We start from the raw sequence: 17528 nt of genomic DNA, 5'->3' as shown, positions 1-17528 counted from the left end.
AATCTGAATTAGTTTTCTTTAAGCCTACAAACTTTTTATAATATGTTAGATGCAATATACATATACTCAAACAAAAGGGGAAGGGGAAAGGAGAAAGAGGAAAAGCTAACTAATCTTATTGATTCACTTAAAGTTTACATCTATAATGATATAATTAAGTTATTTGAAAGCCTAACAGTTTTGTTTAGTTTTCCACAAAATCCACCAGATTATGAAGGAACCTGTCAGACTCACTCTCCTGTCATATTCTAGCAGTCAAATATGTCAAAACTAAATCCATCTATCAACTCTATTAATTGTGTTTATGTGGATACAGAAAGACATATATACTGAACAAATAGTGGGTTGTATTTATCTTTTGCGGAAATTAGTGTTGTAAATGCCATCAACAAAAGTACAAGGAACCTAAGAACTATCCACAAAGGAAAAAAGTTTCATCTGCCGACAAGAGAAAAGAAGAAGAAAGCAAGGGTAAGAGATCTATCATCAGGTACTACAATCTGCACCAGATTTTTTCTTTTATGGTGAATCCATCCATCTATTTAACTATATTTGAACATATTGTTAGTTATATTTATGTTTTTGAGTAATTATATATAAAATAGTTGTTGTAAAAATAGAGATCAAAGGATGGGTAGAGGAAGGGTGGAGCTGAAAAGGATAGAGAACAAGATAAATCGACAAGTGACATTTTCCAAAAGAAGAAATGGGTTACTGAAGAAGGCCTATGAGCTCTCTGTGCTCTGTGATGCTGAAGTTGCCCTTATCATCTTCTCCAGTGGTGGCAAGCTCTATGAATTCTGTAGCGGCCCAAGGTACACTCTCTATAAACATATACATATACAGTTATGATTATATTCCAAGTTTTTGTGTGTTTCTTTTAGTTCATTTTATAATCTCTTTTGGGTTTGCTAAATATATTAAAATTAGATCTCGGATTAATAAATGAAAAGATGATATATGTAAAAAAAACCCTATGGATAGAAAATGCATTTTGGGAAACAATTAGTTGATAAATTGGTGTTTTGCTCCCTTTTAGCTTATAATCATAATAATAAAAAAATGTTATAAATATTTATATTCAATAATAACTGATTACCTAAGGGGTTCTTGTTAATATACATCCCAATTTGTTTTATTGTTTTCTTAGCTGCTTTTCTTCTATTTTTATTTTCTAACAGTGATAATTTTCATTATTATACATTGGGTATGAGCATATATTATCCATTTTCACTCTTGTTACCAAAAGTTAATAAATTCAGACCTGAGCTAGTTAAGAAATGATATTCCTCTCAGAATAACTAATTGTCCACTGGGTCCCAGAAGTAAGTTAATTTTTGAACCTACATTGTGTGAATTTTAATTAAAAATGTATTTTTTTTCTTGGGGAAAGAGATCGGTATAAAGATAAAAAAGGTTAGTATCATTGCAATGATATTCTAGATGACTAATTGAATATTAATAATTTTCACACATAAAATAACATTGATTATCATTTGGAATCAAGCTATAATTTTCTTATGTGTAGCTTCTGTGATGGGAGTTTGAAATCATCTATTAATGATGATATTTGTTTTGGACCTTATGCTAATAGTTCATCTTTGACCATTTCGTTTTGTTGTACGTACCAAATGATGTGGTGGTTGGACAATCCTTTCTAATTTATCGAGAATTCATCATAAGATATCATATCCTCATTGAAATTACTTTGAAAACAAGGTGTTGGTCTAATAAAGATCAAACTCCACAAGGAGTTTAATGGTTTATTATAAACGTTTTCGAGCTCTAAAAAAGTGACGAAATTGGGTATTGGACTCATTAAAGGTTTACACCTAATGACAATGGGCTAATAACTAATCTAAACCATAAAAATAGTTTTGTAAGTGGGCCAATGTTGGTGTTTGTATGAGTATACCCTATTAATTTTTTTTTTTTTTACATTTACATATCAGACTTTTTTTTAAGATAACGTGTCCAACGAAGTATCAGGCCTTGGCCGGTGGTCTTTCCCGCCCACCCTAAGGGCCGGCCATGGGTTTATAAATCAGTGTTAACTTTTTAAGTACATGCATAACCTACCAAATAATGTTTAAGTAGGACAATCCTTTCTAATATATCATATCATCATGGAAGTTACTTTGAAAGCAAGGTGTTGAAATTCACAAGAAGTTTATAAATCCGTTAAGTACATGTGGTAACAAGACGGTATAGATTCAAGAAACAATTTCGCTGACAATATATAGGCACGACGGCTCCCTAAAGTCAAAACTTGTTTGTTAATACATTTTTTGCGAGTGAGAAAACAAAAGTATGATCTGGTGATGGTAAAACAGTATCATATAGTATGGCCATATTTTCATAATTTATTATTAGATAATGTTTAAACATTGTCTTATAGTGACTATAAGACAATGTTTAAACATTATCTAATAATAAATTATGAAAATATAGTCACTAGTTGTATTAAAACTTTCCAAGCAATTCCAGTATGAACAAGTAGGAGAAAATTGTTGGGGGGAAATCTCAATATTCCTCAGATGTTGGTATTTATTGCATCAAGACTTGCACAATGTGCCTTTTATGCTACATAGGGTACTGTTGTTATACCATAAATCGGCTTTTGATCTCGCCTAATGAACTCCCTCCACCATATGCTCACACCACTAGGGAGCTATCATATCATTGTTGGATGCAGTAACTACATCACTACAACAGCTTCTGATTATTCTCCTATGTATCGAAATAGTTGGTAAACGGGCAACAAACTGCGCCGCTACCCCTTTTTGAATAGCAAAACTAAGCCTTTTAAAAACTACGTTCATAGATCTCGGGGTCATAACATTACTATGCATGACCCTTTGAACTCGACTAAGTAGGTCCACAGCCTCTGGCGCCAGAAAACCAAAAGTATCAAAAGCAAATGGGATAAACACGTGTTGGTTGTCAAGGCACGCTTTCTCATGTTTGGTCACTTTACCCGAAGCAGCCTTTAAAGCAGCCTGACCCACCGTGAAAGCACTACCCCCTAAGCCCACAAGCGGGGAAACCCCTGTTAGATCCACACAGGCATGTTTTCCTCCTACCCATCCAAAGACTAGAATGTCGGCCGGTGGAAGGGTAGATCTCCCTTCCAACGGGTCTGTTAAGAAATTAACGGGTGCCTCTTTCTTAGCAGAAATACCAGCGCACCTAAATATGTCAAAAAGGACATCCCTAACCAAATCATGTCGGTATTTGAACCCCGGGAGCTCTTTACAATGAACCGCATGCTCCCCAAAGGAATCCAAACACGCCTTATGACAGACAGGGCATACCTCATCAACTGGGAATAAAGGAATCATGAGGCGATACTTAAGGATAGTACGATACTCAACCGGCGACATATGCTGGCCTAACCCATCTATAGGTATAGCAAGAAGGAAATCTTGTGCATGTGGTGCTCGGAGACACTCAAAAACGGCTTTTTGTCTAACAGTCAAGTCAAACTGTACTTCGATTTCGTTGACAATTTTACTAAAAAGAGCACTCGCCAATGCATGTTGGGCTTTAGGGGGGGGGGGGGGGGGGCGGTGTCCTTATTAGTGAAACCGCTGAAGTCAAAGCTTGGAATCGTATCACGAAGACAAGCCAAAGCACAAACATAATCAGAATCCATACCACATATGCCACTGTCTCTTAAGATGTGGTCCTGTAGCACCCAGGATTGGGCCCTCGAGGCCACAAAAGCATAGGATGAAGCCTCTACAGCCGAATACAACCCCAAACCCCCAAACCTAATAGGTAAAGAGGCAAGTCGCCATTGAAGGTCTCCAAAGAAAGGACCTCCACAAACCACCAATTCCTCAATCGCCTCACGCAAACCTTTGTCAAAGAACAACGCTGCATCTTCCATGTGTACAGGTTGGCATGTCCTCAAGCCAAAGAAAAGCTTGGCAATGCCCATACAGGATCGAAGCAAGAGTAGTTCGCTCTGCGGGTCACCTAATTTCGGTAGAAGACGCATCAAATCTACCGCCTTAGCAGCTCTTTTCTTTGCCAACCCACTAATAAAGCTTGCGTCTCTACTAACGGCCCCCCCAAGAAGCTTCACCCCCACTGATGGCCTCCCGATGTCCTTAGGAAATAACCCATCACGAAACTTGCTACCATCACAAGAAGGCCAAAATAGCTCAGTTTTCTTAATATTGAGTTCAAGACCCAATGTTGGACCCGTCACCTTAATGATGTCCAACACTCTAGCCACCTCTTCTGAACCTCCAATGATAGTCCCATCATCAAGATACCAAGCATGAAGGAGAAGCTTGCATTTGTCTCTAATCTGATGCACAAGGGGGTGCAAAACAAGAGCGAAAAGAAGTGGTCCCAATGGGTCCCCTTGCTGAACTCCCGTGGTAGACCAAATGTGTCCATCTCCAAGATACAATCTTGCTGGCTGCCCATATAGAAATTCCACCCACAAAGAAATAGAAGGGCACCTCATCCTGACCTCACGAAGTAAGGCTGATCTATCCACCTGGTTAAAAGCATTAGAAAAAGCATTGCAAGAGACCCATCAGTGTGACGTTCACTTAGAACCCTGTTGACACTATGTAAAATGGCCTCAGCGCCACCCGACACGCCGACCCCGAACTGAAAATCATTAAGGTACTTTGTCATTTCTTTACCAACACCCTTAATAGCAACCTTGGAAACCAAACGCCTCCATATAGTACCCACTGCAATAGGCCTAATCCCATTGTCGGGTTTTAAAAGTGGTGTGAGGGGAGCAGACGCTACAAACTCTGCCAAACATGACGGGCATTTCCCCCCTAACCATAAGTTGACGACCGTAGTGATAGCGTACAAAAGATCAGTGGCAATAGCAGACCCCTCTCCACATAAAGCATCCAAAATGTGTTGTGCCCTTAAGCCATCCCTCCCACATGAGGTTCCTTTAGGAAACGATTTAATGCAACAAAGGACACTATCCACCTCTGCTACAAGGGGAGGCTCAGAATAATATATGACTACATGAATGCCTATTCTGGGTTTGGCCAACCTAATATATGACTACATGAAGCTATCTTGGTGACTTGGTCTCCGGTTTCTTTCTCAATGACACCTTACACCAAGAAGACAAATATTCCTTAAGACATTAAAAATCATCAACAGGTAACAAAAATACTTGTAGAATAAAATACAACAGATATATTGAACTTAGAGGGCATCTATCTATATATGAACCATACAATGAATGAACAATAAGTAAAAACCAAAAAACTTTGCGAAACTATATGTACATGTGCAGTTCCTCCAGTAACTTCCTTGATATCATGCCACTTTTTATTCACCACCTCCTTCAACTGTTTTTTTCTTCCTTTGGGTGAAATTTGTTGGGTTAATCGGGTTAGTTTACGAGTCGTGGGTTCAATTCGGGTCAACAAGTGTGTATGTGACTAATTGAAAATTTAGTCTAGGATTTGACTGATTTACATGCATATGAACATTGCATGGTGGTTGCTAGAAAGTTGGAGAATATGGTTTAATTTAGCATGTGTTTATTTTTGTTTTTTATTATAAATAGTAGTATGTGATGTAACCATTTTTTTAATTCGACAATCAAATCAATTTTTTTCAGTTCCTTTCTCTTCTGCAAACTTACTTCCACGAGAGTGGTGAGTTAGTGTGTGGGGCGTGAACCCACATTTGGTATCGGAGCGAGTAAAAACGGTGAAGCCGGTTTGAGAGTCGGTTTTGAGAAAAAGTGCAGCCCTTTCGCTGCAAGGCAAAACGCAGCAGCAGTAGGAACCGAGGTGAAGACGGTGAGGCAGTTTTTTGATAGTCTAAAGAAGATTAGAAAGTAATGAAACCGCCTTGGCCGGCGTGAAGATGAAAGATTACACTGTAGGGATGAGAACGAGCAGAAGCAACACGTGTGGAAGTCGCATCCCTTTTTGACTGTAGGGTTGAGAACGAGCAGAAGAATACCAGCGTGAAGATGAAAGATAGGAAGACGCAAGAGCTGATCTCTAAGTTGATGATCGGTAGAAGAAAGTATCCGAAAAGTGGAGTAAGAGACCACGCCGGAGAAACAGAAACGGCGAAAAAGAGACCGAGTCACCGGAAAAAGTCCGCCATCGCAGAAGAAGAACCAACTCCGTGATAGATCGAACAGCGAAGACTGAACCAGTTCTTCATGCCGGAAAGAAAGACCGTGACCGCTGCAGGAAGAATTCTGACGGAAGACAGAGAAGACTAACAAAGCTGTAAAAGACCGATGGCTTGAAAAATCTAGACCGTATGTGATACAATGACCGAGTTTCTCACCAAGGAAGACTGAGGTAACCGAGATCGTTGGTTGTCTGAGAAATAAAGCTAACTGAAAAGAACCCTTAGACCGAGAAATAGACCGAAATTGTGAACCAAAGACCGAAGGAGTTCACGTTAGACCGACATTATGAGTTAGAGTGTGGGGCCTGAACCAACAAAATTTTGGATTATAATTATGTTCAAAACTAGGAATAGTATCAGGACAGATTAAAATCATTAATAATCTTGACCATGTGAAGTCAAAAGCTTTTAACCATTAAACTAATGACCAAATGAATCACATGAACACAAACAAATTGACTGTAAAGGAGGAATTTACCAGTGCACTCTTAAATGTGTAACCTAATTGTTGGAGATCAGAGGGGATTAAAAGTATAAAACTCACACAAATTTTGGGGCAATTTTCTGGATTTTATATCAAACTGAAAAGCAAATTACAATGAAAGGAAAAACGAACTGAACTTGATAGTGCAACTAACTCTCTTGAAAAAACAAATTACTGCTACTCTATTTATTCAACGAAAACAAAATAAAACTGAATAACTAACTCCATGTTGCTTCCCACGTTGTCTTCCATGCTACCACCTTTTACTCCCCACTACTCGGTCAAAACACTACCGAGTCAATTAACACTTGGTCAACAAGTCACATTAGCCCACATTCCTAATGTCTTCTCCCTAAAATATCCTAAATAGATCTACCAATCAACTTAGTCATGTCTTCTGTCACTGGTTATATTAACAACTATTAACATGAAATTCAATCCCCGTAAGCATACCACTTATTACTTACCTATATCCTTGCTATGTTTTACGTTGAGTCATCTTTGGGCATGGATCTATCTTTCTGCCTAGTTTTCAAACTGAAGCCAATACTACATTACACAATATACGATATTGGGTTAACTGTACAAAAATAATTGAACCAAGAACGGCGGCGTATTGTAGTCATGTGGAGTATACCAAAATCATATTGAAACTTTTCTTGTTTTATATAATGGGTTAACATAGTCGATAATTTGAAACAAAATATACTGAGCTTGACACCTATTATGGCAATTGCGTGTTTCCAGGTTTTAATATGATCTAGAATATATTTGAAACCTTTGGTTATTTTGTTTGTTCTGATTTTAGCATGATAACTAAGAAGATAAATAGAAATAATAAACATGTCCTTTCATTTTATTATCATTGGAATACATGGAATCTTAATAATTAATTACCCAGATAAGATAATCCTGGATTAGATAATCCTGCTGGTTTTCTAAAAGTAACACCTTTAAGGTATTCGAGTTGCAAGTTCAGATTCTATGGTTTCAATTTTGTAACACCTTTGGGTATTAAAACTAATTTTCCCTTTAATTTTTCTATTAAGTTGAACGGCATTTCAGCGATTTAAAATCTGACGGACTATGTTTCTAAGACTCTAACCCAATCTGAACTATTAACAATTTCTCTCTTACAGACTAATCCATGTATGGAAACACTTACAATCTAGTAAAACTTTGATTGTTGTTTTATAAATGTCAATGTTGGAGATACATAGGTACAAGAATATTAGCTTGACATTTAGATAACTGTAAGTTAACTTCAACCATATAAAAGCTAAAATGAGCATGTAAATCAGCATTATCCTCACTGATATGCATAACACTTAGGGTGTTATGAGATTTTCTAATCACGGACCATATTTGATTTCAAAGTTGTATGTTTGACACATTTCAAGTATAACCTTATTCAAATTCCTTGTTTGTATACATATCACTCCCCTTATTCCATCATATCTTAAAATAATACTCATGTTTCTTATTTTTTTTTCCCTTATTTCTTTTTCAAAATGTTGTTATTTCTAATCGTAATGACAAATCAAATACCATCTTACTTTATGTAAAACTAAGTGAAAACGTCAACGTCATAGCTACAAATCCATGTAATAATATGGTGGACAAAATTATAGATTTAGAAATAGGATTAAAATGTGTGTGAGTTATACACTGAAAAAGCTAAAACATTTATACACCAGCTTCAAGTTAGTTACTAAATTTCACCACGAAATAAAAGGTGAGCAAGAAATATATATATATATATATATATATATATATATATATATATATATATATATATATATATATATATATATATATATATATATATATATATATATATGGTAAAGTTCATGCGAGAACGACCTTTATTGCGAGAACCACGAGAACCAATGTGAACACAACCTAAAATAGCTAAAAAAAACCTAAAAAACCTAACCCCCACCCCCCCCCCCTCCAAAAAACCTAACCCCCCCCCCCCAAACTAAAATGCTAAAAACTAAACCCCCAAAAAACCTAAAGAAATCTAAAAAAATAAAAAAAAAATATAATTTTTTTTTAATATTTTTTATGTTAAAATCGCTACTTTTTGTAGCAAAAAAATTGGTTTTTAGCTATTTTTAGACATTTTTTGTTGTATTCACATTGGTTCTCGCAATAAAGGGTGGTTCCTAACGGATCTTTGTCCTATATATATATATATATATATATATATATATATATATATATATATATATATAGGGAGAAGATCATGCGAGAACCACCTCTTATTGTGAGAACCGCGAGAACCAATGTGAACACACACCAAAAATGCCTAAAAATAGCTAAAAATCACACAAAAAAAATTTTTTGAATTTTTGAATATTTTTTATAAAAAAATCGCTACTTTTCGAAGCCAAAAAAATTTTTTTTTTTTACTTTATTTAAAAAAAAAAAATTTTTGGCTTCTAAAAGTAGCGATTTTAACATGAAAAATATTAAAAAATTCAAAAAAATTTTTTTTGATTTTTTTAGGTTTTTTGGGGGTTTAGTTTTTAGCATTTTAGCTTGGGGGGGGGGGGGGGTTTAGGTTTGGGGGGTGGGGGGGCGGGGTTAGGTTTTTTTATGTTTTTTTTAGTTTTTTTTAGCTATTTTATGTTATGTTCACATTGGTTCTCAAGGTTTTCACAATAAGGGTGGTTCTCGCATGAGCCCCTCCCTATATATATATATAGAATTAGGATATATATATATATATATATATATATATATATAAGGTCAATATGTAAATTCTTAGTTTAGTAATGACATGTGGTCGCTAGTGAAAAACATCAATGCATTCTTATATCACTGGAAGTGCAAGAAGAATGTAAAAACATATATCACTGACAAGCCAAGGAGCACTACATGCAATATCCACAAAGTTGTGGGTAAGGAAGGAAGGGCCTACTCTTCAAATACAAAGATTACTGCAAATGACTCTGATCAAAGTAAAATAGAAGTTTGACTGAATGAAATCATGATAAGCAACACTGACATGACTTCTTGTTGAGTTACATGTCATTGCAAGACATGAAGGTCTCCATCTAGCTTTTTTGTAGTAGCTATCCATTAAATGAGGATCCTCGGAGTGCAGACACTAGCAATGGTAGCTTAGATGTAGCGTGTACTGTAGTAAAACATAAAGAAAACCTACTAGGTCTAATATTGAAGCCACGAAATTTGTTTGAATTCGTTGAACCAAAAAATTGTCGAGTTTTTTCCTAAAGGAGTGTCATGCAAAATTTATTTACTAAAATGAGTGATTTGTAAAACATTTCTTATAATAAGTGTTTTTTAAAAAAAACTTTCTCTTTCTGACTTCTGATCTTATTGGATAGGAAATTTATTTAAAGAATATGCTTTTCTAGTGTGATTCTAATCGTTTTCATCATACCCCATGATAAAAGTCACTTAAATTAGCATACTGTTGATTATATATTTCAGTTAATTTATGTTTATTTAGTTAATTTATGTTTATTTAGTTAAGAGATATATTCTCTAACACACTGAAAACAACCCTTGTTATTATTTATTATCTTTGTTTAAAACGCAATAAATATGAAACATTATTTTTACACTTTATATATTAATTTTAATTATCAACTAGTCTTAAGCCCCCGACGGGGCTTAAAACCATGTTACCAGTGTTGCAGGGCTGTGCGGGCGTAAAATTGTGTTAAGTAGCAACCAAACTACGGCTAAAACCAGAAAAAAAAAACGTAAAACAAAAACACGAATTTTTAACATAAAATGACTCATGTGACGTAAAAGCTACTAAACACTGTGCTAAATAGCAACCGGACACAAAAAAAAAAAAAAAAAAAAAAAAAAAAAAAAAAAAACTAAGGGACCCAATGTGACCACCAAAGATGGTGCTAAGTAGCTAATGAACGACGACCAATTTAAGGAAAAACTTGTTTAACTTTTTATGGCAAAATAATAAAATAACAAATAATGTTGTAAAACAAAAAATGAAAAAAAAAACACCCTAAAGTTAAAAAAAGGAAAAAAAACCACAAAACAACAAAAGACAAAAATATGTTACTATTCATCAAGATTTGATGAATTGATAGATATATAAATTCCACTAGTATCTGGGTTATATAATATCGAACTTAACCAACAAACTATTTCAATCAGGGTTGGTCTTGAGAATTCATGTACTCTGCTCGAGCTCGAAAAATGTGCTCTTAGCCTTAAACGAAATATATAATGTAAACTAGTTTTTTATACAACCGTTGACAAAATCATAGTATCGAATTATTTTTTCTAGTCAAATTGGTATTCGGCTAACTAAATCTTAGGGGTGCTAAATGGTCGGGTTCGCAGGTTAGTGGGTCCCACCCAACCCGAACCCGAAAATATTATACGAACCCGAACCCGACCCGAACTTAAAAATCTTGTCATATGAACCCGAATATTAGCGGGTTGACCCGAACACGACCCGCTCAACCGAATTTTCAAATTTTTAATTTTTTCGCTAATTAATATATTAAAATTGAATATTTACTTAAAAATAACACAAATGTATATAATACAATTGCATTTTAATAATAAACTTTATTTCAATCTCTCTTTTTAAATTATAATAATGCATAAAATACACACTCAAATTAATTTATGACATAAACATATTGCAAAAAAATATATAATATAATATAAATGGGTTAAACGGGTCAACCCGACCGGGTTAACCCGAACCCGACCCGTTTTGACTAAACCTAAACCTATGAATTTCGTGTTAGGTTCGTGTCGTGTCAGAAATTCACACCCCTACTAAATCTAATGGACTAACTTCTAAACTTTAAGAATTGTTTTGTGAGTGGGTCTATCTTGGTGTTTGTATGGCTATACTAATTAAAAAATATATATATAACATATTTATATATCCAAATGAAAAACACTTGTCCCTCGGAATCACGGACCCTGGCCGGTGGTCCTCCCCACCCACCCCAGGGCCGCCCCTGATCTCAACTATATCATATGTGAAATTTTAGCCATATATATATATATATATATATATATATATATATATATAGGAAGATTCAATGCAAAACACTAAATATTGCCAGAATACGCAGAACAAAGTGAATCACTTATTTTTTCAATCCTAAAAACCTAAAAAGTAAATGAAATGTTATAAATGTAATATTTATTGTTTCTCACACTAGAATTTAAACAAAATATGAAAAATCTTAAGTTTCTAAATAACTTACACACATGTAGGTTATGCTTAGGCTAAATTACCTACATGTATGTAAACTATGTGTAGAGAAATATATATGATTTTTTTATCTATATGTAATAAACATATAAATGTAAGAAACATAAAATTTAAGAAATATGAACCTTAAATCCCAAAATTTAGTGATTTAGAGTTTTTCTTTTTGTTCTCGCGATAATTAATGTCCGGAAATGATCCTTACCCTATATATATATATATATATATATATATATATATATATATATATAGGGTAAGGATCATTACAGAACACTAATTATTACCAGAACAAAAAGAACAACTCTAAATCACTAAATTTTGGGATTTAAGGTTCATATTTTTTAGATTTTATGTTTCTTACATTCATATATGTATTATATATACAAAAAAAATCATATATTTTTTCCCACACATAGTCTAGATACATGTAGTTAATTTAGCCTACACATAACCTACATGTCTGTAAGTTATTTAAAAAACTGAAGATTTTTCATATTTTGTTTTAAATTTTAGTGTGAGAAACAATAAATCTTATATTTATAACATTTTCATTTACTTTTTAGGTTCTTAGTATTAAAAAAATGAGTGATTCATTTTGTTCTACGTGTTCTCGCAATATTTAGTGTTCTGCATAGAACATTCCCATATATATATATATATATATATATATATGTATATATATATATATATAAATACTTACACTATAGGGGAAGGATGTATAGAAAACCCACTTTAATTTAGAAAACCCGGGAAACTCAAAGCTCCCGATGTTTTTTTGTTTTGAAAAAATTTACACATGTTATATGCATGTTTTTAAGGGTTTTGGGCAAAAAAAATCAAAAAAGCGCCGAGTAGATATTTAAAAAAAAAATAACAAGTTTTGGTGTAACACATGTTACATTCATATGACATATTTGTAACATGTGTTACACCAAAACTTGTTTATTTTTTTAAAAAATATCTACTCGGCGCTTTTTTAATTTTTTAAGGGTTTTGGGCAAAAAAAATCAAAAAAGCGCCGAGTAGATATTTAAAAAAAAAATAACAAGTTTTGGTGTAACACATGTTACATTCATATGACATATTTGTAACATGTGTTACACCAAAACTTGTTTATTTTTTTAAAAAATATCTACTCGGCGCTTTTTTAATTTTTTTTGCCCAAAACCCTTAAAAACATGTATATAACATGTGTAAAATTTTTCAAAAGAAAAAAACATCGGGAGCTTTGAGTTTCCCGGGTTTTCTAAATTAAAGTGGGTTTTCTATAGATACTTACATTATATATATATATATATATATATATATATATATATATATATATATATATATATATATATATATAGGGAGGGGCTCATGCGAGAACCACCCTTATTGTGAGAACCTTGAGAACCAATGTGAACACAACCTAAAATAGCTAAAAAAACCTAAAAAAGACCCAAAAAAACCTAACCCCCACCCCCCCCCCCCCCCCAAAAAAAAAAACCTAACCCCCCCCCCCCAAGTTAAATGCTAAAAAAAACCTAAAAAAAACCTAACCCCACCCCCCCCCCCCTAAAAAAAACCTAAACCCCCCCACCCCCCCTCAAAAAAAAAATTTTGAATTTTTAATATTTTTCATGTTAAAATCGCTACTTTTGAAGCCAAAAAAAATAATTTTTTTTTAAAAAAAAATTTTTAAACAAATTTTTTTTTGGCTTCGAAAAGTAGCGATTTTTTTATAAAAAATATTAAAAAATTCAAAAAAAAAAATTTGTGTGATTTTTAGCTATTTTTAGGCATTTTTGGTATGTTCACATTGGTCCTCGCGGTTCTCACAATAAGAGGTGGTTCTCGCATGATCTTCTCCCTATATATATATATATATATATATATATATATATATATATATATATATATATATATATATATGCACGTATTTATTTATTTGAGGCTTTAGAGATATATTGATCCAGATTGTATATTACTTTAGGTAAAAAGAATTTAATCGTATATTAATTTTATCGGATTTAATTTTTACTTTCAGTTTTTTCCCGTTTACGAGCATAAACTTTTCACCGGACGGTTACTAAATGTTCGATTCGAATGCATGCCTAGCTCATTGTATTTCGTTTATATATTGAGATTTGAATAAAAGTATGGACTAAACCAGTTAAGCTCAAGCTCAGATCAACTCGTGAACCAATCTCGAGTTGTTCACGAGCATCTTACCTCGTCTACACCCTTATAAAAGTTGTACAAATAAAATTACAACATATTTAAACAAGTCTCTGTTGATACGCTTTATGTCTATAGCTTGTATTCGTCATTTTGTATTTATACAATCTTAGTTTTACATGTTGTTTAATTATATTTTGATGTAAGCTAACCAAGGCATAACATCCTCCTGTTATGAATTGGACAACATTTTGATAACTAGTATAGATCGACAGTAGGTTTACATCGACATTGATATGAATCGACGGTCCACAACTGTTGCGTGAAGTTTTATTAATGGACAATATAATTGTCGATTATCTTTTGGACTGTTGATAGACAATGACACTGTTGAAGACTGTCGATGGTATATGGGACTGTCGATAGGTGATCTGCTCGTATGTAGTATAAATACTAGGAGTATCATTTGTAATTGTCTATAGAGCACATTTTAGAGAGAGCGTGAACATATTTTGTTACTCATGTATTGTTACTCTGCTAAAATCAATACAAGAAACTTTTAAAGTGAAATACTATTGTTATCGATCGTGTTCTTGGTTCGATTTATGTATAAACTTTGATTCCATACTTGTTTATGCATTAATAGCAAAGAATAGGCGTTATAAGATCTTTATAAGGACCAACTATCTCAAATTTAGTTATCTAAAAGATAAGAAAAATTGGTAAAGCAAAATGAAAGCTTAGTTGTAAAAATCAATAACAAAAAAAAGAAAAATTAGTACAGCAAAATGAAAACTAAGCTGTAAATATTAATTAAAAAAAGCGAAAACTTAAAAATTAAATGTTAGGTGAAAGATTGTATATGATTGAAAAAAAAAAAAAAACTAAAATTAAAAGTTTATTAAAATATACGTAAACAACCAGAGGTAATGGTATGTATTACCTGAATAAACATAATACGAACTTAAATAAATTTTAGCAATATTATAATGCTAGAGTAAACTGCCAAAATAATCCTTGAGGTTTGGTCAATTTTGTCAATTTTTTTCAAAACTCAAACTTTTTGAATATGGATCCCTGTGGTTTAAATTTTATTGTCATTTTCATTCAAAAGCAAAATATAATCAGATTTTTCAGTTAACATCCAGTTTTTTTTTTTTTCTTTTTCCTCCCTTTGAATGCAGAAAAAAATTGTCAGATTTTTTTTTATTTTTATAATAAAACGTTAAAAGACCGTTTTACACTTCATTAAAAGGGAGGGAAAAGATAAAATAAAAGCCGGATGTTAACTGAAAAATCTCATCTGATTTTGATTTTGTATGAAATGACATCAAAATTGAAACCACATAGACCCAGTTTCAAAAGATTTAGGTTTCAGACTAAAGACTCAAAAGTGAAACCTCATTATATGAAATATTATTCGAATCACCGATTTTGGTAAATAAGTTTTTAACTAACATTTTTTTAGGAAAAACTAAAAAATTGTTAGCCTTTAGCTTTAATGTTATTTAACCATTATTTTTTTAATGAAGATACACTTTTATTAAGTATTTAAGTAGCAAGCCACATTAGTTAGTGAAAATAATATGAGAAAGTAGATGAATGCTGACCAAAAAATCTTTTCAAATATCCATAGCTGAACGAAAGAGGCATGCTTATTTATATTTTATAATTTCAAAAAGCTTATTGTTTGAGTGGGAAAACTATTGTAGTTCAATTTCTAAAAAGCATTGCAACTAATCAGACACATCATCTTTATTGACTCCCAACTTATGTTTATTTAGCATGTCCAAGACACTTGAGAGGTACCAAAGATGCAGCTATGGCACAATGGAATTCAACCAACAAGATCCAGATGCACAGGTACCGTTTTTCTTTCTTATCCTTAACCGCACTCTATGTATTACATTTATTCATTCAAATTAAGTAGCAATGTAACATTTTATGAAAAAAGTTTAATGATATCTGTTGCCTTACAAAAGTTTTTACGGAAAACCACATATGATGGAATAATTAAGCAAATGTTTAGAATGGAGGGTATGTATAAGAAATCCCCATACAACAAGACTAACAAGAGTTGATAGTATCAAGAGGCTTGAACCATGTCTCGCCTTCTTTGGCGAAAGTGCCAAGTAATTGCGGGGTTTACTTTAATTTATATTTTATAAACTTCATATTTGCCAGTGAATAACCAGGACTAATATTGTCATTAACCTTACAGAGCAGCTACCAGGAGTATTTAAAGCTTAAAGCAAAAGTTGATATTCTCCAACAATCTCAGAGGTATATCTGGTTAGATCTAGGGGCATACTACATTAATCACTCATACCATACAATTAGCTATTGATGAACACATTGTTCCGGCATCGAGGATGCTGAATTTCATTTGAATGTTTCACTAATTCTTGGAATAACATTGGAGGTTCTACTTGGGTTCATCCAAATCTAAATTATTTACGTGAGAGACCTTACTTTCTGCTAATTAAGACACAAATTGGAGGACCAAATAATCAATATAAGTATATATCAATCATACAGACATTATCTTGGGGAAGAATTGGAGCGGTTGGGATCAAAGGATCTTGATCAGCTTGAACGTCAAATGGACTTAGCTCTAAGGCAAGTCAGATTGACCAAGGTAAATCAATCCATACTTACATATTTCTTGAGTATTCTCCGTTTCCTTTAGGCATAACTTTTATGTTGTCCTAATGTTAATTGCAGACTAAACATATGCTTGATCAACTTACAGATTTACAGCAGAAGGTAATCTCCTACAAGTATGTAAAACATAAATAAAGTCACTTCTTTAAGTTATACATTAACTACTAAGTCCCTGAATATATACTAATTAACTATAGAGTGCATACTCCAAAATCATACTATCTCTAAATATCAGGCCAAAAATAAAAGACAGAAAAGTGTTACTACAATTTCAATAGATATCGAGACACTTTTAACTTTAGAGGAATCTCAACTTTTTATCTCTTCAAAACTAATAAATTATATTAACATGTTTTTTATATTGAATTAAATTTTATGTCATTAATAAAAAAAAAGTTATATACTCTTAAACAACTATGAAGTATTTTACTTTCTTAGTTATCATCATAATAATTACAAAATAGATATGTCATATTTAGTTTATAAAAACTATGGTATTCATGAAAAGTAATATTTATATTACAACAATAACAACCATACCCAGTAAATGTCACTTAAAAGTAAGAGCTAGCATTAGGGACTAGGAAGGGTAGGGTGTAGGTACACATTTCCCCTATCCCTAAGATAGAGAGGTTGCATTCAGTAAGACATAGATTCCAAAACAAACAACAGACAAACAAACAACATAAAAAATACCAATATAAAAAAAGTGATCAAAAAATGAAAATATATATAAAATATAAGAATAAAACATTTAAAGTCCACACAAAGCATGGGACAACCTAAGCTCCTAAGACCAACACAAGCCATGTTTGTACCCTGGATAAAACTATT

General features: G+C 32.9%; 1 protein-coding gene across 2 annotated transcripts in view; it reads left to right on the top strand.

Moving 5' to 3' along the window:
* Positions 1–200: 200 nt before the first annotated feature.
* The window catches only part of LOC110872828 (MADS-box protein CMB1), a 34288-nt gene continuing 16960 nt past the window's right edge, over positions 201–17528 (top strand). Inside the window, exons 1-6 of one of the 2 annotated variants that reach the window (XM_022121706.2) lie at positions 201–490; positions 606–815; positions 15815–15893; positions 16252–16313; positions 16569–16668; positions 16755–16796. In XM_022121706.2, the coding sequence (XP_021977398.2) occupies positions 631–815; positions 15815–15893; positions 16252–16313; positions 16569–16668; positions 16755–16796 (468 nt within the window). In that variant the 5' untranslated portion in view covers positions 201–490; positions 606–630. The remainder of the gene's footprint in view (positions 491–605; positions 816–15814; positions 15894–16251; positions 16314–16568; positions 16669–16754; positions 16797–17528) is intronic. The other variant, XM_022121705.2, reaches the window with a different exon arrangement.

The sequence above is a fragment of the Helianthus annuus genome, chromosome 8, assembly GCF_002127325.2.
Source record: "Helianthus annuus cultivar XRQ/B chromosome 8, HanXRQr2.0-SUNRISE, whole genome shotgun sequence".
Lineage (NCBI taxonomy): Eukaryota > Viridiplantae > Streptophyta > Magnoliopsida > Asterales > Asteraceae > Helianthus > Helianthus annuus.
Note: the sequence above shows the minus strand (reverse complement) of the source record. Positions and strands in the feature narration are given on the sequence as shown.